Source organism: Mustelus asterias, chromosome 1 (assembly GCF_964213995.1).
Source record: "Mustelus asterias chromosome 1, sMusAst1.hap1.1, whole genome shotgun sequence".
NCBI lineage: Eukaryota > Metazoa > Chordata > Chondrichthyes > Carcharhiniformes > Triakidae > Mustelus > Mustelus asterias.
This window is the reverse complement of record NC_135801.1, coordinates 158,094,863-158,118,422: the sequence shown is the minus strand read 5'-3', so window position 1 is coordinate 158,118,422 and position 23,560 is coordinate 158,094,863. Positions and strand designations below refer to the sequence as shown.

Sequence of the window (23,560 nt, the reverse complement as noted above, 5' to 3'; positions counted from 1 at the left end):
ATAGATCTGAGCGCAGACAAGTGAAACTCATTGCAGCCAGATTCTTAATCGGAGAACAGAGTCTACGTAATTGACTTTAACTTAGCTTACAATGTGGTGGCACTTATGACGAAAGAAGCTACCGGCCTTCTTGAGCCAATAAAGCAATGAGGCCAGTTCTCCCACTGGAACTTTCTGTGTTCACTATTTTCCTCTCTTCCTCTATAAACCTGCCGAAAAACCTATCCTTTCAACGATACCTTTAAAGTTAAAGTAAAGTGTATTAGTCACAAGTAGCTTACATTCACATAGTAATGAGGTTACTGTGAAAATCCCTAGTCGCCACACTCTGGCGCCTGTTCAGGTACACTGAGGGAGAATTTAGCATGGTCAATGCACCTAACCAGCACATCTTTGGACTGTCGGAGGAAACTGGACCACCTGGAGGAAACCCACGCAGACACAGGAAGAATGTGCAAACTCCACACAGTCAGTGACCCAAGCTGGGAATCGAACCCAGGTCCCTGGCAGTGTGAGGCAGCAATGTTAATCATTGTGCCACTGTGCCGCCCCTAATTTAGTTTAATTCTCTCTCCTACATATCTATTACAGCTCAGCATTTATCGCCTGCCCCATTAGCACCTTGGTATGTGCTTTGGTGGCTGATCTCAGGCAGATGAAGTCTGTTGCAACATTCAGTTAGCTACTGTAGATAATAACAAAATCCTGCCAGAACAAGCATATTTGAACTTAGTTCTGTCAAGAATACCACACAGAGTTCTGATGATACATAAATAAATAGTCTTAAGAGAAAGTGCTCAAGGGAAACTTATGATATAAAATGTTAGTAGTCAAGACTTTGGGCGGGATTATACAGCCTCGCTCATCCTGAAACCATAAAATCCCACCCGAGGTCAACGGACCTTTCCATTGTCCGCCCCTCGCCCGCTCCGATTCCTGTGGCGGGTGGGACAGTAACATTTCATAGACTATTTAAAAGAAGGATTATAACTGCTCAATTTTCAAGCAAAACATTCCAAGGGTTGCAACATTAAAACAACATCTTCTATCCTATTGAGAAAAGAAACTTTCATCTAATTGAAGAGATGTTATAATCTGGAATTTTAATTGCAAACTAGAATTTCCGATTTGTGAATAACCCCTGTAAATATGGAGTACCTAAGGATGTGGGAGAATTCTCTCCACAAAAAGAATTAAAATGACACAGTGTAAAAGTATCATTTGCATTGAGAAGCATCAATGTAAACTTTGCATTTTTAAAATGCCTCAGTGGTTATTATAAAGGGTGGGAAAATACAGCAAAATGATAATTATATGAAAGATGATGGGCTAAATCTCCAGAGGACAGCCACCAAGGGTCATCTAAGGCAACAAGGCCAAATGGTCACCAGGCTGCCTCCATCCCTGCTGCAGATGTTGAGAAGAGCACGGAGGGAGAGAAAAACAAAAGTTCTGAATTAACAAGTGGAGGCAGTGGTGCACTATTGAATGTCACAAATATCAAACTTTTGTAAATATAATTCACTTGCACTTCAATCATATCTAATGTATTTTTTTTATTCATTTGTGGGATATGGGCGTTGCTGGCTGGCCAGCATTTATTGCCCATCCCTAGTTGCCCTTGGAGGGCAGTTGAGAGTCAACCCATTGCTGTGGCTCTGGTGTCACATGTAGGCTGGACTGGGTAAGGATAGCAGATTTCCTTCCCTAAAGGACATTGGTGAACAAGATGGGTTTTTCCGACAATGGTTTCATGGTCATCAGTAGATTCTTAATTGAATTCAAATTCCACCATCTGTTGTGGCGGGATTCAAACCCGTGTCCCCAGTGTTGCCCAAAGACCCAACTCTTGAGATCTCCACCAGGGGACTCTGCATTGTCGCAACCAGCTACCGTGGTAGCAACATTTTATCTGCACTCTTTAACATCTTTTCCCCTCCCCAGTCATCACAATCCTCTTCCCCATAACCATTGAGCCCCTCCTCCGTCCCCACCCTGGAATTGAACTTTTACAATGAAGAGAGGCGTACTTTTCCAGTGCTACAATATCTCTTAACAACAGCCATGTAAAGGGATATTGTTACAAGGCCATGCCCCTTTATTTTTGAAAATATGATGATTAATTTTTTAACTGACTGGAAATTTTGCAGTTTGAACTGAGGCAGAGCAAACTGCTTAATATGCAAGACCACAATACCAGGTGAAGGTGAGAAACCAACAAATATCCCTCAAGGGGAGCGTAACAAGACATTTCCTATAGTCCAGACTCCCATCAAAACTCATAACTGTCTAAGGAAGAGAGATTTAAAATACAAAGTATTGGATATTGCAATAATGGCTACTACAGACAGACACACCCACAATCCTTTGGGAGTACACAATGGGTGAACTATTTCAGTAAGAAGTCTCACAACACCAGGTTAAAGTCCAACAGGTTTATTTGGTAGCAAATACCATAAGCTTTCGGAGCACTGCTCCTTTGTCAGATGGAGTGGATATCCACTCCATCTGACGAAGGAGCAGTGCTCCGAAAGCTTATGGTATTTGCTACCAAATAAACCTGTTGGACTTTAATCTGGTGTTGTGAGACTTCTTACTGTGCTTACCCCAGTCCAACGCCGGCATCTCCACATCATGAACTATTTCAACCAAGACTGCCAGCCACTGGCTGATACTAGAGATTGCAAGTTATACAGGTAGTGTCAAGAGAGTCTTCAGCAGGGGAAACAGGTTGCAGGCTGCTCCCTCCCTCTCTTTTGGAATAAAAGCAACTCCTAGTTTGAGAAACCAACTCTTCCAGAAACCTACCAGTGAACGGGGATCTTGTTATAATTTTTAAAAATTCATTTTGCGGGATGTGGGCGTCACTGGCTAGACCAGCATTTATTGTCCATCCCTAAATGCCCTTGAGAAGGTGGTGGGGCGCTGCCTTTTTGATCCGCTGCAGTACCTGAGGAGTAGGTACATCCATAGTACTGCTGGGCAGGCAGTTCCAGGATTTTGGCCCAACAACAGTGAAGGAACGGCGATATTTTTACAAGTCAGGATGGTGTTTGATTTGCAGGGGAATCTCCAGGTGGTGGTGTTCCCAGGTATCTGCTGCCTTTGTCCTTCTAGATGGCAGTAGTCGTGGGTTTGGAAGGTGCTGTCGAAGGAATCTTGGTGAGTTTCTGCAGTACATCTTGCAGATTGTACACACTGCTACCACTGTTCGGTGGTGGAGGGAGTGAATGTTTGTGGAAAGGATGCCAATCAAGTGGGCTGCTTTGTCCTGCATGGGATTGAGCCTCTTGAAGCAAAGGTAGAGTATTTCATTACACTCTGACTTGAGCCTTGTAGATGATGGACAAGCTTTGGGGAGTCAAAAGGTGAGTTATTCACTGCAGGATTCCTAGCCTCTGGCCCTTATAGCCACAGAGTTTATACAGCTAGCCCTGTTCAGTTTCCGGTCAATGGGAATTTCCAGGATGTAGGGAATTCAGTGATGGTAATGGCATTGAATATCAAGGCATGATGTTTAGATTCCCTCTTGTTGGAGATGGTCATTGCCTGATACTTGTGTGGTGTGAATCCTACTTGCCACATGTCAGCCCAGCCTGAACAACAGCAAAAGACAAAGGGGGTGATTCTCTCAGCCCACTGCGCTGCTTTTGTAGCGCGGTGGGCTGGGAGACTCAAGCGGAGGCCATTTTGTGGGCTTTCAGCTGGATGCCCCAGCCTCCGCAAGTCTCCAGCAGCCAGATTTCCAGTTCCATACCAGAAATCGGCGCGGAGCTGGATAAATTATTTAAATGATCATTTCCATAGCATTTAAATATTAATAGTGGGCCCAGGACTGCAAATCCCCTGCCACCACCAGAAATGGTTCACTCCAGAGGGGTGTAGTCTCGCTCCCCACTTGTGGGGAGCTGGTGGCCCAACACCACTGGAGTGAAGAGGAGCCATCAAGGCCCCCCAGAGGGTAGGACACCGGGTGGTGCCCCCTGGGCACTGCCACCTTGGCAGTTCCTAAGCGGCAAAGTGCCAATGCCCAGAGGACATCTTGGGCATCGAGCAGTGCCACGGGGGGGGGGGGGGGGGGGGGGCCTGATGGAGGCAGCCCTCTGAAGGGAGAGATCAGTGGGGGTGGGTGGTCCCACTGCCACTCTGCACTTTGGATCAGTGACAGAGGGAAGGAGGCCAGTGATTGGGGCTGGCCATCGGGGTGGGAGGGAGGGCGGGTCAGCCTTCTGGGTGGGGTCAGGGTTGCAGGAACGGTGGTTTCGATGCTGCCAGTGGAGTGGGAGGTGGGGGGGGAAGTGGGTGGGTGGAGGTGGTGGTTGAGGCTGGCCGGGCATGTTTGGGGACCAGTGGGAGAGTTGGAGGACCAGCAGTGCGGGGGTTGCGGGGCTGGCCAGCGATCAGGAGGCCAGCAGTGTAGGGCCACTGTAAAATAGATCCTGCCCTCAGAGTGCTGAGGCACTCTGCAGTGCACAGAGTGTGGGAGATTCATTTTGAGACTCCCCCTGAAAAAAACAGTGTGATTTACTCCAGTTTTTACGTGAATTCGACACTTAGAATTTTTTTGGCAGAACTGCCCCCAAATAACTTGTATCCTGTTGATGTGCCAATTGCAATGCCCTTCCTAGTAAATTTGTAGACAATATTTCACTGAGTTTGTTTTGCCATCAAAGTTCTGTACCTAACCAGCCAAACAGACTCCCCTCAAAAAATAAAAAAATGAACTTGCACAAAAGAGGTGCAGGAATAAGAGAAACTGTTTTACCCAAAGAACTGGTTTCTGCATAAAACTTCCTTTAGCCAAGTGCACAGCACAATCCTGACTTAGATAACATGAAATCACCTGGAAACCAATTTAAATGTAAATCTCATAGCATAACAGGGATGAGATTTTTGTACGTTGTAGATGACAGCACTTCTTACGTCAGCTGGAAAGTATCACGTCTCAAAATAATGAGGATTCGTTAAAACAGCCCCCAACTAAATTACTCACCTCTACATGCCCCTTCCAGACTAGGAAGAACTGACCAGCCAGCTGGAACGTCCATCCTTAGATCACAGGAACATGGTCGTCATTAACTAGCATTGAATGGACATTAGACGCATCTACTATAGAAATAGTTTCAGGAACAAAGGAAATGCGAGTCGGCCATTCAGCCCCTCAAGCCGACTCTACCATTTAACTAGATCAAGACAAATCTTCTACCTTAAGCCCATTTACCTGCATTATCCCCATATCCCTTAATATCTTCAATAACTATAAATCCATCCTTCTCCATCTTGAACATATTCAATGAATGAGCATCTACTGCCCTCTGGGGTAGATGATGCCAAAGATAAACCACCATCCGAGTGAAGAAATTCCTCGTCATCTCAATCTTAAATGGCCTATCCCTTATTCTGAGATGGCGTCCCTTTGTTCTGTGCCCTCCAGTCAGGGGAAACATCCTTGTCTCAATGAAGTCACCTCTCAATCAAGTCTCAATGTCTCAATGAAGTCACCTCTCATTCTTCTAAGCTTTAGAGAATATAGACCCAGTCTCCCCAATTTCTCCTGATTAGTCAATCTCGCCATTCCAGGAATCAGTCTGGTGAACCTTGGTTTCACTCCCTCTATGGCAAGTATATCCTTCCTTAGGTAAGGAAACTGAAACTACTCAATACTCCAGGTACGATCTCACCAAGGCTTTACACAACTGCAGCAACATTTCTTTACTCCTGTATTCAAACCCTCTTGTAACAAAGGTTAACTTACCATTTACCAATTTTTTGTTGCACCTGCATGTTAGCTTTCAGTGATTTGTGAACAAGGCCACCCAGGTCCCTTTGGATGTTAACACATCCCAATTTCTCCCATATGAGAAATACTCTGCATTTCTGTTTTTCGTACCAAAGTGGGTAGCTTCACATTTTCCCACAGTGTATTCCATCTGCCTTGTTTTTGCCCACCCACATAACCTGTCTAAATCTTCTTGAAGCCTTTGAGCATCCTCTTCACAACTCACAATACCACCTAGTTTTGTGCTATCAGCAAACTTGGAAATGTTACATTTGTCTGCTACATCCAAATTAATGATACAGATTGTGAATAGCTGGAGCCTCAGCACTGATCTTTAGTCACTGCCTGCCATCCTGAGAATTACCTGTTTATCCCTACTTTTTGTTTTCTGCCGTTAATCAATCCTCAGTCCACGACAGTATATCACCCCCCAATCCCACGTGTTCTAATTTTGCTTACTAGATGAAAAGGGAAAATTGCTTGCAGTCATTTTGTTCGTCTTTCTTCCCCACTGAATACAAGACAACAGACAAATGATGTCGCAGCAAATACTAATGAAAATATATTAAAAGCAGCTACAAGTTCAAGATTATAGAGGGAATTAACCAAGTTGTTCCAAATAAATTGTTCACTTTGTTGAACAACGTCAGGGGATACTTGCAAAAAATAAACATGGGAAATCATTAAGACATTTTCATTCAAGAGGCATAGAGACTGCTAGAATAAATTATCAGGGAAGACTATTGAAGCTGGGTGGGTGGGACTGAGAAACAAAAAAGGTTTAATGGCCGTCTCCCGTTCTTTCATTTGCGGGTCACTCATTTTCTCATCGAGTGCATGTGGCAGCAGGGACTGAGATCTACTTCCCTCCTATATGCCCTGTGTTCTTATTTATTGCTGCTACCACACGGAAGTTGGTAGACTTTGGGAAACGTGGTGACTGCCCATTTTAGCCCAGTGGAGAAAAAGGGCCCAGTTTCTGCATCTTCTGACTCTAATGCTGTGGTCCTTGGTGTTCAGTGAGGCCTTCGGCCTTCAATAGGAGCCACAATACCATATTCGGAGGGAGGGGTTTCCCCTTTATGTTCTCTCAATGCTCCTTTCTGATGCTAAAGCACAGTGGTTAGCACTGCTGCCTCACAGCGCCAGGGACCCGGGTTCGATCCCCTGCTTGGGTCACTGACTGTGTGGAGTTTGCACGTTCTCCCCGTGTCTGCGTGGGTTTCCTCCGGCTGCTCCAGTTTCCTCCCACAGTCCAAAATACATGCCTGTTAGGTGCATTGGTCATGCTAAGTTCTCCCTCAGTGTACCCAAACAGACGCCAGAGCGTGGCGACTAGGTGATTTTCACAGTAACTTCATTGCAGTGTTAATGTAAGCTTACTTGTGACACTAATAAATAAACTTAAAGCACTGTCCTGGCCTCAGCACATGAATTTGCATCCTTGTATTCTTCCACCTGATGGCATCCCAGTGAGGGAAACCTGAGATGAACCCTGAGCCCTGCGTCGGGGTGGGAACAGATCCGGATGGGGAGAACAGATCCGGATGGGGAGCAGGAATCCTTTCCCAGCCTTGTCACTGGAACTCCACCCTGAAGAGGTGAAACCCAATAATCACGTTCGAAATATCGGAGAGGGCAAACATCAAAGTAAGTGAACTTCCTTGATTTGATATACAAAGCCACATGTTTCTCAGCTCCCCTCTGAACATCAGAGGAGATAAGCCTCTAGCTTATACCATTATATTTAACAACCACACAGGAGTCATCTTAACCATTCATTTCCTGACTCCAGGCTATTTGGCATCGATACAAATGAATTAATCATGCAGCGAGACTTCATAAGGCACAGAATTAAAATTTTATCTGCAGGAGCCATTTATTTTTAGTCCATCAGCATATGGAAAGCACATCTGAGCTGCTTAGCATTTTGTATTCAGTTAATTTTCCCTTGTTATATTAGGTAAATATGTCTTGGATCCCTGTGGATAATCATACAGTATAAGACAGCCTTCAAAGGCTGAAAATTAAAAGTAAATGATTCTAGATTCTACATCTTCCAGGATTTAACTTCCGCTGTTTGAGCCCTTTCTCATTTCTACAGCTATTACACTTGCTCACTTCATTGCTGCTAGCTGACCTCTAACCCATTATCCAATTGGCCTCTTTTAAACTGTCAGACTGCCAAAAGCTACAGTGGATTTGACAGTGGAGGACATTACAGCCAAGGTATGTTCTTACCCACATTCACATACTAACAATTTGCTGGCAGGTCACCAGATACAGAAGGTGTGCGGAGGCTATTTGAATCATTCTCCCTCCCCTTCCTTCTGCAGTCCTGCCCACTCCCTCACCCAGGATCACTGAGCTCAAATACAGCTATAGGGCATGCTGTCAAAGAAACACAACCTTTAACTGGAAGCTTGTAAGATGGATGAGGGAGGAAAATTCCTTAACACAAATCCAGATTCTCAAATTACACCTATTTACTTATCAAGTCTTGAATTTCAGTTAACTCTCCTGCCCTCCTTCCATTCTGATGACTGTCATTTGTCTGCACAAATTCACTTTCCCCTTGCAGTAAACTTAAGAATCCCCCAGGCTTTCACCCAGAACCAGCCGAATATGACAAGTTGTTCGATTCTGTTCCCAGCGTGAGTTGCTGATGTGGTAGTATAAATGGTTGATTTATACTGGCCTTCGCCCACATTCCTGGTTTATTTTCCAGGATGAAAGTCTGAACAAGGAACAAAGAAAATTACAGCACAAGAACAGGCCCTTCGGCCCTCCAAGCCTGCACTGACCATGCTGCCCGACTGAACTAAAACCCTTGCCCCTTCCGGGGACCATATCCCTCCATTCCCATCCTATTCATGTACTTGTCAAGATGCGCCTTAAACGTCACTATCGTATCTGCTTCCACTACCTCCCCCTGCAGCGAGTTCCAGGTGCCCACCACCCTCTGTGTAAAAAACTTGCCTCGTACATCTCCTTTAAACCTTGCCCTTTGCACCTTAAAGCTATGACCCCTAGTAATTGACTCTTCCACCCTGGGAAAAAGCTTTGTAAATCTTCGCTTGTACAGATGACCACCACTGAAACTCCCAGCTGATGCCCAAGCTGAGACACAATAATCATAAGACTGCATTTTCTCTCCCAAGGTGCGTACCTCAAGTTGGGAAATTTCCCAGACCCACCTCAGAAAAATGACCCCCGAAAATCACAATTTTTGCTCTGGAGAGACAGGGAGTTGGGCCAATCAACTTCAAAAGCTGAGTGCTGAGGCAGGCTAGAAGGCCATTTTGGTTCTCTGTACTTTTCCCAATTGTATTCTAAGGTTTCAGGCCCTCCAGTCCTCACCCTCACCAAACCCTCCTCCATGGTCTCTTACAGGCTCCATGAAAACTCACGCCAATGCATGCCTCCCAAATCCAATAAGAAATTCAGAAGAAAGGTCTTCACCCAAAGAACGTTGAAAATATGGAACTCACTAGCACAGGGACTGATTGAGATAAATACTGTTTTAATTCATTCATGGGATGTGGGCGTCGCTGGCTAGGCAAGCATTTATTCCCCATCCTTAATTGCCCTTGAACTGAGTGGCTTGCCATGCCATTTCAGAGGGTAGTAAAGAGTCAATCACATCACTGTGGCTCTGGAATCACACGTAGGCCAGACTGGGTAAGGATGGCAGATTTCCTGTCCTAAAAGAGATTAGTGAACCAGATGGGTTTTTACAACAATTGACAATGGTTCCATGGTCATCATTAGACTTTTAATTCCAGATTCAAATTCCACCATCTGGCATGGTGGGATTCGAACCTGGGTCCCCAGAGCATTGCCTTGGGTCTCTGATCAAATGACAATACCACCACGCCACTGCCTCCCCTAGTATAGATGCATAGATGCATTTTAGGGAAATCTAAACAAGCATATGAGATGGAAGGGAATAGAGGGTTATGATAATAAACTTAGAGGAGAATAGGCTTGAGTGGAGCATGAACATCGGCATGGACTGGTTGGACCATATGGACTCTTTCTGTGCCAGATATCCCATATAATCATAAGTTACTTTACTATGGTCAAAGCCTGGCAGAAACTCATTGAGAAAAGGAAGGAATTCAGACACACCGGGCCCGATTTTACCATTGCGGTCTATAACCGCAAAAACTTGGTAAAGTCGGGCTGAGGCCATTAACGCGATCCACGCCCGCGCAGATGCCCACTTTACCAAGGCCTGAAAATGGCCGCGATCCGATTCACGCCCGAAACGGGCGCAACGGCGATTTAAATGCAGTTGCATGCATTTAAATTGAATTAATGGGCTGCCTGCCCAACTTTACCAGCATTTCCCCCTTTACCACCGCATTCGCGCATCGAGATTTGGCACGAAACAGACCTGCTCGGCAAAGGTCTGTTTCAGGTGCTTCAGTTTCTGAAGAAGTAAGTTCAGAACTTCCAGCGGCTCTCTGACTCAGATCAGTAGTGGAGGGGGGGGGGAGGGAGGTGGGCCAGATCATTCTCTGGTGAGGAGGGGGAGGGAGCAGGACACAGGTCAGATGTATCTCTGGTGAGGGGGGGGGAGGAGGGAGGCTGGATCATTCTCTGGTGGGGGAGGGAGGAGGTGGTGGGTCAGATGTATCTCTGGTAAGGAGGGGGGAGGGGGGCCTGATCATTGTCTGGTGGTGGTGGTGGTGGGGGGGGGGGGGGGGGGGTGATGATGGGGAGGGAGGCCCGATCGTTGTCTGGTGGGGAAGGAGGGAGGGAGGCCAGATCGTTGTCTGGTGGGGTGGGGGGAAGGCGGGGGAGAGAGTTAATTCTATCCCATCATATTTCTAATTCTGATCATTCCTGTTATAAATTCTAGTTAGATTATATTTCACTTGCCATGAATGTTGTTTTTTTTCCCCTACACCAGCAAGTCCAGAAGAAGTAGAAATTATCTTATTACCATTTCCCAAATTATCTTCTAATCTTGGAAATGCAGCTCGAAGAATTTACTGCAAGTTGGCTGTTGCTAAACACAATTGCAAAGCTTGTTGAATCAAGCAACGGTTATTTGTACATGCACCTATATGTTTCATTACACAACTTCAACAAAGGTCTGGATATGTACCTCGGTGGATTTTGCAAGTACAGGCAGCAGAGAGAAGGGATTCCACAGCTATAATAGTGCACGTGCACTTAATTAGTGGAACTGTCAAAGTACTCAGCTGTGAGTATGTGAAATATACTGGGAGGGAGGCCAGATGGATCTCTGGTGGGGGGAGCGGGGGGCAGGGGCAGGGAGGTCCACTGCCACGCTGCGGGTGATCGGTGGAGGGGAAAGGGGGCAGGGGGTCACAATCGGTCTGGGTAGCAGGGGGGGATGGGTGGATAAGGGGGAATGTTATGTTGTAGGGGTGGGGGTGATGTCTGTGGGGACTACCGCTCTCAGGCCGCTTTAACCGCTTTTTGCGGCCCGGGAGCGATGTGACAGCAGTGCGTTTTTCAAGTTTTTTTCCTCACTGCGCATGCGCAGTTCAGAGCTCCGATCGTTTCGGGCGCGATAAGCGTAATTCAGACTCACGATTTTTTTTTCCAGGCTAAGTGCATATGGGGGCGCCTGAAAGCAGATTTCCGAGTTGGATCTGAATTGCGCCCAGATTCAGCACTTGGAATGAAAATGATAAAATCAGGCCCACCGAGTGTCCAGTGACCAGGTTTCCGTGGTCAGCCCTGTAGGGGGCTGAACTTTGGTCCGTCAATTACAAGACTAACGACAACAAGGTCTGAGCAATTGGTTCAGGCGTGTTTTAAGCTTAAAATGTTCAAATATTGTCTCTTTCAGTTGGAGTTGTTGAATTCTAAGGTGAAATGCTGATATATGTCAATGGCGGCGATGGCAGAAATTTGAGATGATGAATGAAGAGTATCATGTAAGAATTGTGTTATACAGTATTATTATTCAATGGCCTAAGTGCAATTTATTTGCATCATATATTGGTACCCATGTGACAACTTGAAGAAAGAAATTTGAAATAAGGAAGAAAATTGCAAAAAATCAGCAGAAAAACCATGTTTAATATCTTTTAAAATTCCATAAATAAAAATGTTCAGAGAATAGCTCAAAATGCTGGCTTAGTAAAAGGAATAGATTCTAGTTCAAGTTCTAACCGTACTCCTTTTCACAAATATTGAAAGATAGTACTTCAATCTTTCCGTTGCTGTTTGGAAGCAAAAACAAAGAAGGCTGAGATTGGTATAACAATGTCTGACTGATATTGATTTGATTTATTATTGTAACATGTATTAGTATACAGTGAAAAGTATTGTTTCTTGTGTGCTATACAGACAGAACATACCGTGCATACAGAAGGAAAGGAGAGAGTGGAGAATGTAGTGTTAAAGATGCAGACTGTAGCAGAATAACGGGGCCGCATAGTGATCTGGGGGTGATTTTCTAATGAAGCATAATGGTTACTATTGCTGCCTCACAGCGCCAGGAACCCGGGTTCAATTCCTGGTTTGGGTCATAATCTGTGTGAAGTTTGCACGCTCTCCCAGTGTCTGCGTGGGTTTCCTCCAGGTTCTCCAGTTTCCTCCCACAGCCCAAAAGACGTGCTGGTTAGGTGCATTGGCCACACTAAATTCTCCCTCAGTGTACCCGAACAGGCGCCGGAGTGTGGCGACGAGGGGATTTTATCACAGTAACTTCATTGCGTTGTTAATATAAGCCTACTTGGCACTTGGGGGGTGGGGAAAGGTTACTGTCGGTTGAACCGGAAGATCTCACCAACAGGAATGGCTAGAAAATCCTGCCCAATCCTGCAGAAAAATACAATCACAATTCAAATCTATTTTGAAATTGAAGTTACAAGTTAAAGTTTCAGTCCTGATAAATATGACCCATTTCTCTCCAAAGACCATTTGGTATTGATGCCAAGGCAAAGAGACCAATATATTTCACTCCATTTCAACCCTGCATAATCTCCAAAATTAGAGCCTAATAATAAGTTACCTGAGTCGAGTGTTCGCTCTGTCTGGAATCTGTCTTCCCGGTTTCTGATAGTCGGGTTCTGTACTGTGCTGTTGAGGTTCCGTTAGAAAGTTGCTCGTCCGTACCCCGGTTAACAGTTACTTCAGAATTATTGGGGTCACAATGGGAGTCAATCCCTTCCGCTTTTGAACACTCTGCTTCCATAGAGACGTGATATCCATTCTCTTGCTCAGGGCTATGACTCTCCCGGCTGTCCTGGCTATCCTGGTTGAGGGAAGCACGAGAGATGACACCAAACTTTCGAGTTCGTTTGCCATTTTGTGCGGGACTGCCGCTTGGCTCAGAGCTGCTGCCACCTGTCCTGAGTTCACTGTTGCTGCCATTGGAAGGAGGAAGAGGAGCTTTGCGTTTAATGCGACGCAGCATGATCAGGTAGATACATCCGCCATTCCAGCACTGGTCAGCCAGGTAACTGCAATATAAACAGATTGTCCTCATCAAATAAATGCTTAAACGGTTTAAGGATGGATAAAGAGAAGCATTCCGTATTGGTGAAATTCTTCCTTTAAGAAATCTAGCCAAAACTGCCAATCCCCCGCAACACACAAAGAACAGATTTTCCTCTGACTTTCCGACTCCACACCATTTTCCTGTGGCCTTTCTTGGAGGTCAGGAAGGTCTGAGATACAAAACGCACATATACCACTTCCTAAAGCAGGGTCCCCATCATGAGGGTCACAAGAAAATAGTATTTCCTCCCACACACGACTCTCAAGTCCTGGTGAAAATCGGGAGGGCGGCACGGTGGCACATTGGTTAGCACTGCTGCCTCACAGTGCCAGGGACCCGGGTTGGGTCACAGTCTGAGCGGAGTTTGCACATTCTCCCCGTGTCTGTGTGGGTTTCCTCCGGGTGCTCCAGTTTCCTCCCACACTCCAAAGATGTGCTGGTTAGGTTGATTGGCCATGCTAAATTGACCCTTAGTGCCAGGGCGACTAGTTAGGTTAAATGCTTCGGGTTATGGGGATAGGGCCTGGGTGGGTTTGTGGTCGGTGCAGACACGCTGGGCCAAATGGCCTCCTTCTGCACTGTAGGATTCTATGAGATCTGAGGGGCGGGGGGGGATGAGGTGGTACTGGGGGGTGTGGGGGGAGGAGGGGGGGTGGAGGTGTGGGAGGCCTTTAAATGGTGTTGAGACCTGGGCCACGGTGATGGAAGAGCGGAAGTGGGCCTCCTAAGCAGTCCACCTTTGCACTGACACTCCTCCTGCACTCTATGGTGGCTCACAAGCTGCATTGCAAACCTGAATCACGTGTGAGAAAACAAACATCTCGGACAATGTCACACATGGGTTCGGATCAAAAGCTGCAAAAATGCACAAGTTCCTGAAACTATGTGGAAATCTGGGCCCTTGGATGTCTTAGTCTGTGCACAAACTGACCTTTCCATTAGCGTTATCAACAAGCAAAACTCCGCCCCCCCCCCCCACCACCGCAAAAGGAAAGGATCATAATTTCACCCATCCATATACCCAGGAACCTATCCATATACCTAGGAACCCATCCATATACCCAGGAGCCCATCCATACACCCAGGAACCCATCCATACACCCAGGAACCCATCCATACACCCAGGAACCCACCCATACACCCAGGAACCCATCCATACACCCAGGAGCCCATCCATACACCCAGGAGCCCATCCATATACCCAGGAGCCACACTTGATGCGAGAGAGTGTCTTAACATCATACCACCAAGCAATGCCTTTCATTGACTTCACATATATGCAGACAACACTACCGCAATAGTTGATCACTACTTAATTTAATCAGTAATATTTCATGGTCCACCTCAGTTCAACAACAATCCAGCACCTTTAACATAGCAAAATGTCCCACAGCGAATCACAGGAGCTTTATCAGACATAATTTGATCCTAAGCCACCAAGGACAAAGCTTGGTCAAAGAATTAAGCTTTACGAAGTGTCTTAACAGAGGAGAAATTGTTTAAGGGGGAAACTTCAGAGCTTCAAGCTTCAGCATCTGAAAGCCCATCTACCATGATAGGGATCATAGATGCATAAGGGATCCAAATTGGAGGAGCCCATCGATCTCAAGAGGGTTGTGGGGCCTAGAGACATTTACAGAGATAGGGAGAGAAGGCCACATGGATAACAATATTAACTGTAAGGTATTACTGAAGTGGGAGCTAATATAGGCTAATGTGCACAGGAGTAATGAGGGAATAGGACTTGGTCAAGGGAACAGGCAGAAGAGTTTTGGATGAGCTCAAGGTTATGGAAGGTGGACAATGGGAGTTCCTTCAACATCCTATCAGCAGCAGAATGGGAGTCCCACTTGTATTAGACCATAAGATCAGAAGATATAGGAGCAGAATTAGGCCATTCAGCCCATCGAGCCTGGTCCGCTATTCAATCATCGCTGATATGATTCTCAGCCCCATTCTCCTGCCTTCTCTCTGTGACCCTTGATCCCCTTATTATTCAAGAACCTATCTATCTCTGCCTTAAAGTCACCTAATGACCTGGCCTCCACAGCCTTCTATGGCAATGAGTTCCACAGATTCACCATCTGAAGAAATTCCTCCTCGTCTCAGTTTTAAAGGAGCGTCCCTTCTCCCTGTGATTGTGCCTTCGAGTTCTAGTCTCTCCCACTAGTGGAAACATCCTCTACACATTCAGTCTATCTAGGCAGCTCAGCATTCTGTAAGTTTCAATTAGATCCCCTCTCTCCTAAACTCCATCAAGTACAGACCCAGACTCCTCATCCGCTCCTCATATGACAAACCCTTCATTCCAGGTATCATTCTCGTGAACCTCCTCTGGACCCCTTCCAAGGCCAGCACATCTTCCTTAGGTACGGGGCCCAAAACTACTCACAATATTCCACATGGGGTCTGACCAGAGCCTTATACAGCCTCAGAAGTACATCCCTACTTTTGTATTCTAGCCCTCTAGAAATGAATGCTAACATTGAATTTGCCTTCCTAACTGCTGACTGCACCTGCATGTAAACCTGCATGTGAACCTTAAAAAGAACAAGAAAGAAATAGTTAAACTTGTCAAGTGTTCTAAGTTCAAAGGAACTACCTTTCAATGAATAGAGTTATTGACTTGATTAGGAAAACTATCACTTTTGACTCAGAGGCTGTGGATTCAAGCCCCATTCAGGATGTGGGCTCATGATTTAGGTTCACACAACAGTTAAGGACTGAGGAGATTTGCTTTCTTGGATGTGTCACCTTTCAGATTGGATGTCAAACAGAGACCTCACTGTTTTTGGAGATGTAATCTCATGGCACAACCTGAAGGAGAGCTAGGGATCAGGTTCAATTCCTGGCTTGGGTCACTGTCTGTGTGGAGTTTTGCATGTTCTCTCCGTGTCTGCATGGGTTTCCTCCAGGTGCTCCGGTTTCCTCCCACAGTCCAAAGGATGTGCAGGTTAGGTGCATTGGCCATGCTAAATTCTCCCGAACAGGCGCCAGAGTGTAAAGTAAAGTTTATTTATTAGTCACAAGTAAGGCTTACATTAACACTGCAATGAAGTTACTGTGGAATTCCCCTAATCACCACACTTCAGCACCTGTTCGGGTCAATGCACCTAACCAGCACGTCTTTCAGACTGCAGGAGGAAACTGGAGCACCCAGAGGAAACCCACGCAGACATGGGGAGAATGTGCAAACTCCACACAAATAGTGACCCAAGCCAGGAATCAAACCCAGGTCCCTGGCTGTGAGGCAGCAGTGCTAACCATGTGCCATTGTGGCGGCTAGGGGATCTTCACAGTAACTTCATTGCAGCGTTAATGTAAGCCTACTTGTGACATTAATACATAAACTTTAAAGAAGTACTCCTCTTGACTTGGCAAAATTCCTTGCTCAACCAACACCACCAGAAATCAATTATCTTTTGGCCATCTGCTTACTGTTAATGGGACCATATTGTGTGCAAACTGGCTGTTACATTTCCCGCTAATACACATTCACAAGGGAATTGCATTGTATGTGAAGAATTTTGAGATACTGAAGAAGAACTGAGCTGTAAATTTGCTCAGGACTACTCATGTTCTGCCATAGTATCTTCACTAGAAATATGTCAGGATTCTCAGATGGGATTTCGACCTAACCTCCATGGAAGCTATGGTAGCGAAACGGAAACAACTCCGAGAAAGCTTCCAGCTATGGTGGTGTTACATAAATGTAAATACAATTCCTTGAAATGATCCCGGAGACGATCTGTTGAAAAGTTCTGGCAACAAAATCTGATTATACAAAGTAGAGGACATGCTTCTCCCATCCCTCAGTATTCAGTGTCCCAGTTGGTAAACCATTCCCTACACTGAAATATCTACCCAGAGACAAAACACAAGTGGGGCAACTGTACGAAATCTGCCTCACAAGTGATCCTTTACATCAAAAAAAGGGGCAAGAACTCAGTGCCATACCCTGAAAGTAAACGTATTGTTTAAAAAAACAGTGTAAGTTAATGAAAATTGAAACATAGGCATGATTTTTTTTTGCTATAGAATTAGGGTCTAGTTGTTCTTCTCAAGGAGCATTTCCCCAAAATAATATTATATACACACAAGGACAGTTGCTGCTAACTTTGTTAATGCATTTGCAAAGGCATCTGACTCCCCCTGCTATGAGTATGGCTGCCGTGGCAATACTTTTGACATTTTTCTGTTCATTGAGATGAGTAACTCACGGTTTGACATTCGATGAAATACTCATTTTTAAATGTCTTCCTCCACCATTTCCCACTCCCCCCACCCCGTACTATTGTGAGAACCAGAAATGTCTAAAAGGGTCTAAAAATTACTAAATAACTAATACACTCCACTGTTTCCTTCGAGTTGCCTCCTTGGTGCCGCAGCTCACATGCAGAACTACCAATGTCCAATACTGAAAGAATCATAGAATAGAATACCTACAGTGCAGAAGGAGGCCATTCGGCCCATCGAGCCTGCACCGACAACAATCCCACCCAGGCCCTATCATATTTACCCACATATTTACCTACCAGGGCCAGTGTGATCTCCTGGACTCGTTTCGATCGCCTCAGGGGGTCGGAGAGGAATTTCCCAGATTTCTTTTTCCCCATATTGGCCCTGGGGTTTTCACTCTGGGTTTTCGCCTCTCCCTGGAGATCACATGGTCTGGAATGGGGGGGTGGGGGTGAGTTAATAGGTTGTGATGAACAAAGCATCGTAGCTGTGAGGGACAGCTCGGTGGATAGGATATTAGGATGTAGATAGGCTGGAAAATTGGGCGGGGATCCTGGATTCAGGATTCAATCCTGGACCGGGGAGCGGCGCGGGCTTGGAGGGCCGAAGGGCCTGTTCCTGTGCTGTATTGTTCTTTGTTCTTTGTACTAATCCACCTGACATTCCCCTAACACTAAGGGGCAATTTAGCATGACCATCAACCTAACCCGCACATTTTTGGGCTGTGGGAGGAAAGCGGAGCACCCGGAAGAAACCCATGCGGACACGTGGAGAATGTGCAAACTCCACACAGACAGTGACCCAAGCCGGGAATCGAACCCCAGTCCCTGGCACAGTGAGGCAGCAGTGCTAACCACTGTGCCACCATGCCGCCTAAAATTGTTGTGGGTCAGTCAGAGACATGGAATCATAGAATCCTACATCATTTTCATGATCATGATCATGTTCGCTCTAATGGACATTGTTCAATCATATAATCCATGGAATTGTATAAATGCATTGCACTGATGGATTGAATCGTACAAACTCCCGGCAAGGAATCCCCAGCATTTAAAAGCAACTCTGTGACAATGCACAAGGATAATTCTAATATTCTCATTGGCTCACAGAACACTGCGCTAACAGTAAATCATTCAGTGCTGCCTATGACTATAAAGAAAACTACCCCCCGCCAATGAAATAGGTGTCACAATGCAACTTGATTAGAATGGATGAAAATTTGCATTTACATGTTGTGAAGGTCTGTCACTATCCGAAAATCTCGCACAGCAGAAAACCATCAATTCAACTAGATGTGATATTAGTTTTTATCACTTCAGCTACTTCCTTCACAAATTTGCCTAGTATCGAATATCACACACTGCTGGCCGAGATTTCGCAATCAGACATGTTACCTGTCAGTCAGCTCCTGTATCACAATGTTACCATAACTCAGAGATAATTCACAAGCACACACATTATGCTAAAGACACGGATGCACAAGTCAGCACTTACTGAATATCTTTCACCTTACCTGCCTGAACAGCAGCAAAACAAATCCAACATTCATTTTTGAAAGAAGACGGTAAAGGAATCAATCAATTTAGAGAATAAGGTATTAAAGGAATGGAAACAAGAAAACAGCAACCACAGCTGACAGCTTCTCTCGCTGAGAGAGAGCGAGGTGACAGGTGTTCTATAAAGCAGTACTGAACCTCGCACTGAAGCGCTTACTTGTTACAGCCAAAAGGAGTCTGCACAAAGGCTTCACAGTATTAGCATTTGAAACATCACTTCGAACCTTCTACAAACCCCTTACTCTTGCGGGCGGGCAACTGTACCAAAACTCAATGGATATTGGTTGGCCGCGGGATAGCGCGCTGTCCGAAGGTTTTTTTGTAGATATTCAGTACGTCACTGAAAACATTACGCAGCAGCACTAAAAAGAAGAACATTTTGCAAGCTTTCATCTTGCAGGCTTCCTCGAGGGAGAAGATGGGAATGCAAATAACAGAATGAAGCACATTACGTATGTCATCAAGCACATGGTTATCTTTTCCAATTAATGGACATTCACAATGGAAATTGGAATTCTCTTTTACAAAAGACCCTACTCTAACATAAACAGTAATTAATACAATTAAGTAAAAACATTGATTGTTAACATATTTCTGTTCTTTGTTGTCATTAAGAAACACTAGCTGTCAAGGACACAAACTTTTTTTTTTAGTGAGTCCATTCAGATTTCCACCCCCTCACGCTTATGATTAGCAAAATGCAGATGTAAAGCCAAGAGAGCCCCAAATCTGATTACCCGGCTAATTAGTTGGACTAATAGAAAAATATTTGCAAAAATAACCCATTGACACAACCTTAGAAAAACATGAGCAACACAGTGTAGAGTCATCAGTGGGATGCACTACCATCCTTTGTTGTCTTTTGTTCCATGATGTCTTTGTCATTTAATGTCTCCCACCCTCTATCGACCCTTTTGTTCTTCTTCCACCTCCTCCCTTGAAATGGCATAAAACCCATCACATTTCTACCTTCCTTCAGTTCAGAAGACGAGTCATATCTGACTCAAAATGTTACCCCAATCTCTCTCTCCGCAGGTGCTACGAGATTTGCTAAACTTTTCCAGCATTTTCTGTTCTCATCAGTGGGAACCATTTGTTTTGTAGACATTTGCTTCATCATTTCACAAGGTGGACGTGGAATAGATGTTTCCTCTTGTGGGAGAAGCCAGAACTAGGGGGCACTGTTTCAAAATTAGGTGTCACCCTTTTAGCGCAGAGCTGAGGAGATTTCTTTTCCCTCTGGAGGTTATGCAAATTTGGAACTCTGCCTCAGAAGGCGGTGGAAGCGGGGTCAGTGAATATTTTTTTCGGTGAGGTTAAATTCTTGTTAGGCAATAAATGACATGATGTCCAGGACCTCACTGTGTCTGCAGCCCCCCCTGCTCATCGGAGGTGACAGCAGAACAGAGGTTTCAAGCACCGTAAAATTTACATGCTATGGTCACTTCAAAGTACAAAATTGGCAATCCTTTGAATGTCCACAGACAACTGCTTGAAACTGTTTACTTGTCACCCACAGATGGAGCCACTGGATAGCGCAGGGCCTGAGGAACTGGCTGCTGGTCCCATCAGCTGGATGTGCCTCCACCTTGTGCCACCCTCACTTCCATTCACCTCAGCAGAATGCAGCATTCACAGTAGGTCTGCCGGCTACCCTCCACGCTGGGCGCTCGGACACTCTCAGTGCCTGCCATTCCCAGTTGGATGCAATTCTCAGCAACAGCTTCTTATTTGGCCTCCTCTGGGATGACTGCACCCGATGCCCTGCCACATGCGTGCCCAGGTTCACTATCTGGCAATTAGCCAGACAAGGGGCTTGTGACTCCAACAGGAAAACTCAATCCACAATATCTCTTAGCCTTCCCTTTGTCTATAAATCCCTATACTTTCTCAAAGAATCATAGAAACATAGAAACTAGAAGCAGGAGTAGACCAATCGGCCCTTTCAGCCTGCTCTACTATTCATTTTGATGGCTGATCATCAAATGCAATATCCTGATCCCCCTTTCCCCCCATATCCCTTGATCCCTTTAGCCCCAAGAGCTATATCTAATTTCTTCTTGAAATCAGACAATGTTTTGGCCTCAACTACTTTCTGTGATAGGGAATTCCAAAGTTTCACCACCCTCTGGGTGAAGAAATTTCTCCTCACCTCAGTTCTAAAAAGTTTACCCCTTATCCTTAAACTATGACCCCTAGTTCTGGACTCCTCCACCATCAGGAACATTCGTTCTGAATCTACCCTGTCTAACCCTGTTATAAGTTTCTATGAGATTCCCTCTCACTCTTCTATACTCCAGCGAATGTAATCCTAACCGATTTACTTTCTCCTCACATGACAGACCTGCCATCCCCGGAATCAGCCTGGTAAACCTTCGCTGTACTCCCTCTAACAGGTTTGTCAAGCATTTTCTATGAATGTATTCAAGAGGCAGCTGGATATAGCACTTGGGGCGAACAGGATCAAAGGTTTTAGGGAGAAAGCAGGATTAGGCTATTGAGTTGGACGATCAGCCATGATCGTAATGAATGGGGGAGGAGGCTCAAAGGGCCAAATGGCCTCCTCCTATCTTCTATGTTTCCAAGCATGATCTCTGCTGCACTCCCAGTTTTTGGATAACTCCAGGGCTTTCTGCCGGGAAGTCACGTAGTTTCGGGTGAGGTGAAGAATGTATATATTAGGAGATGTTAAATATCACAATTGTGTGCCACAAGTGGAATGGATTGAAGGGTTTCTTTGCTGTCCGTCACTGTTTGGGTTTTCCAGTATGTCAGAAAGTCAGCAGATTCTCGGGGCCACATGCATGTCCTGCAATCGCTGACAAAAGTCAAAACCGTGACTGTAAAACAGCTGGGAAGGTTAAATACTAATTCAGAATTTTAAAAATTGACTTGCACAGCAGAGAGTAAGTAAAGACAATGTCAGAGACATGGCCATTTTTAATCGGCAGCAAGTTTTAAAATGTCCATGTTGCATTACTCTTACCATTGAAATGAGTTACCATCTGCTTCCTATAATAGCAGACAACATACGGTCTGCAAGCACTCTGCTGTCCCAAACAGGACTGATCAAAATTAGTTTGGGTTAAATTGCTGGTTAATAGAACACATCCCACTGTTAAAGTAACCAGCCAGAAGCATCCATCGTCCATAGGTAGGATAAAGGAAGCAGAACACAGGTAATTTGAAACAGAATGGTGATTAAATGTTTTGAGTTGTCAGCCACAACTCAGTGTCCTTGCCTTTGTTCAGAAGAATCACAGAATCCCTACAGTGAAGAGGAGGCCATTTGGCCCATCGACAACCATCCCACCCAGGTCCTATTCCCGTAACCCCGCGTATCTACCCTGACACTCAGGGGCAATTTAGCATGGCCAATCAATCTAACCCGCACATCTTTGGACTGTGGGAGGAAACCGGAGCACCCGGAGGAAACCCATGCAAACATAGGGAGAATGTGCAAACTCCACACAGACTGAACTGAGCCGGGTCCCTGGCACCAGGAGGCAACAGTGCTACCCACTGTGTCACCGTGCTGCCCCCAGATAACAGCATTTTCACAGAATCATACAGTTCTTACAGTGCAGAAGGAAGCCATTCGGTCCATCAAGTCTGCACCAACAACAATCCCATCCAGGCCCTATCCCCATAACCCCATGTATGAGGATAGGTTGTGGGTTCAAGTCCCACTCTGGGTACCTGGGGCCCAACTAATTACAATTTATATTAATGACTCGGACACAGGGATAGAAGGTACTAAAGCCAAATTTGCAGATGACACTAAAATAGGTGGGATAGTAAGTTGTGATAAATAAGCAATTTACAAATGGATATGGATAGGTTAGGTGAGTGGGCAAAAATGTGGCAGATGTAGTTCAACATGGATAAGTGTGAGGTTATCCATTTTGATCATAAAAATTGAAAGGCAACTTATTATCTAAATGGAGAGAAACTTCAGAGTGCTTCAATGCAGAGGGATCTGGGTGTCCTCATGCATGAATCGCAGAAAACTGGTATACAGGTACAGCAAGTAACAAGGAAGGCAAATGGAATCTTGGTATTTATTGCGAAAGGAATAGAGTATAAAAGTAGGGAAGTGTTGCTGCAAATGTACAAGGCATTAGTGAGGCCGTACTTAGGATATTGTGCACAGTTTTGGTTCCCTTACTTGAGGAGGGATAGGTGGATTGACCCGAACAGGCGCCAGAGAGTGATGACTAGGGGAATTTCACAGTAACTTCATTGCAGTGTTAATGTAAGCCTTAATTGTGACTAATAAATAAACTTTATAAACTTTAAACATGATATGGAGCAAAGGCAGCTCAATAGAGTTAAGGTGCAGATAATCCATAATCTAATAAATGGCACAACAGATTCAAGGGCAAAATTTTACTCAATTTCACTCTTAGGCGGGCAAGGCCTCAGGTGGAATCCACCCATTCACCTATTAAGGCCCTGAATTAGCTATTAAGTAGCCCACTTAAGGGCTGTATCCCG

At 45.2% G+C, this 23,560-nt stretch overlaps 1 protein-coding gene across 2 annotated transcripts in view; it reads right to left on the bottom strand.

The window, feature by feature from the left end:
* The window catches only part of pdzd2 (PDZ domain containing 2), a 486,622-nt gene that overhangs the window by 159,669 nt on the left and 303,393 nt on the right, over positions 1–23,560 (bottom strand). For both annotated transcript variants that reach the window (XM_078221651.1, XM_078221659.1), the window contains one exon: positions 12,780–13,230. In XM_078221651.1, the coding sequence (XP_078077777.1) occupies positions 12,780–13,230 (451 nt within the window). The remainder of the gene's footprint in view (positions 1–12,779; positions 13,231–23,560) is intronic.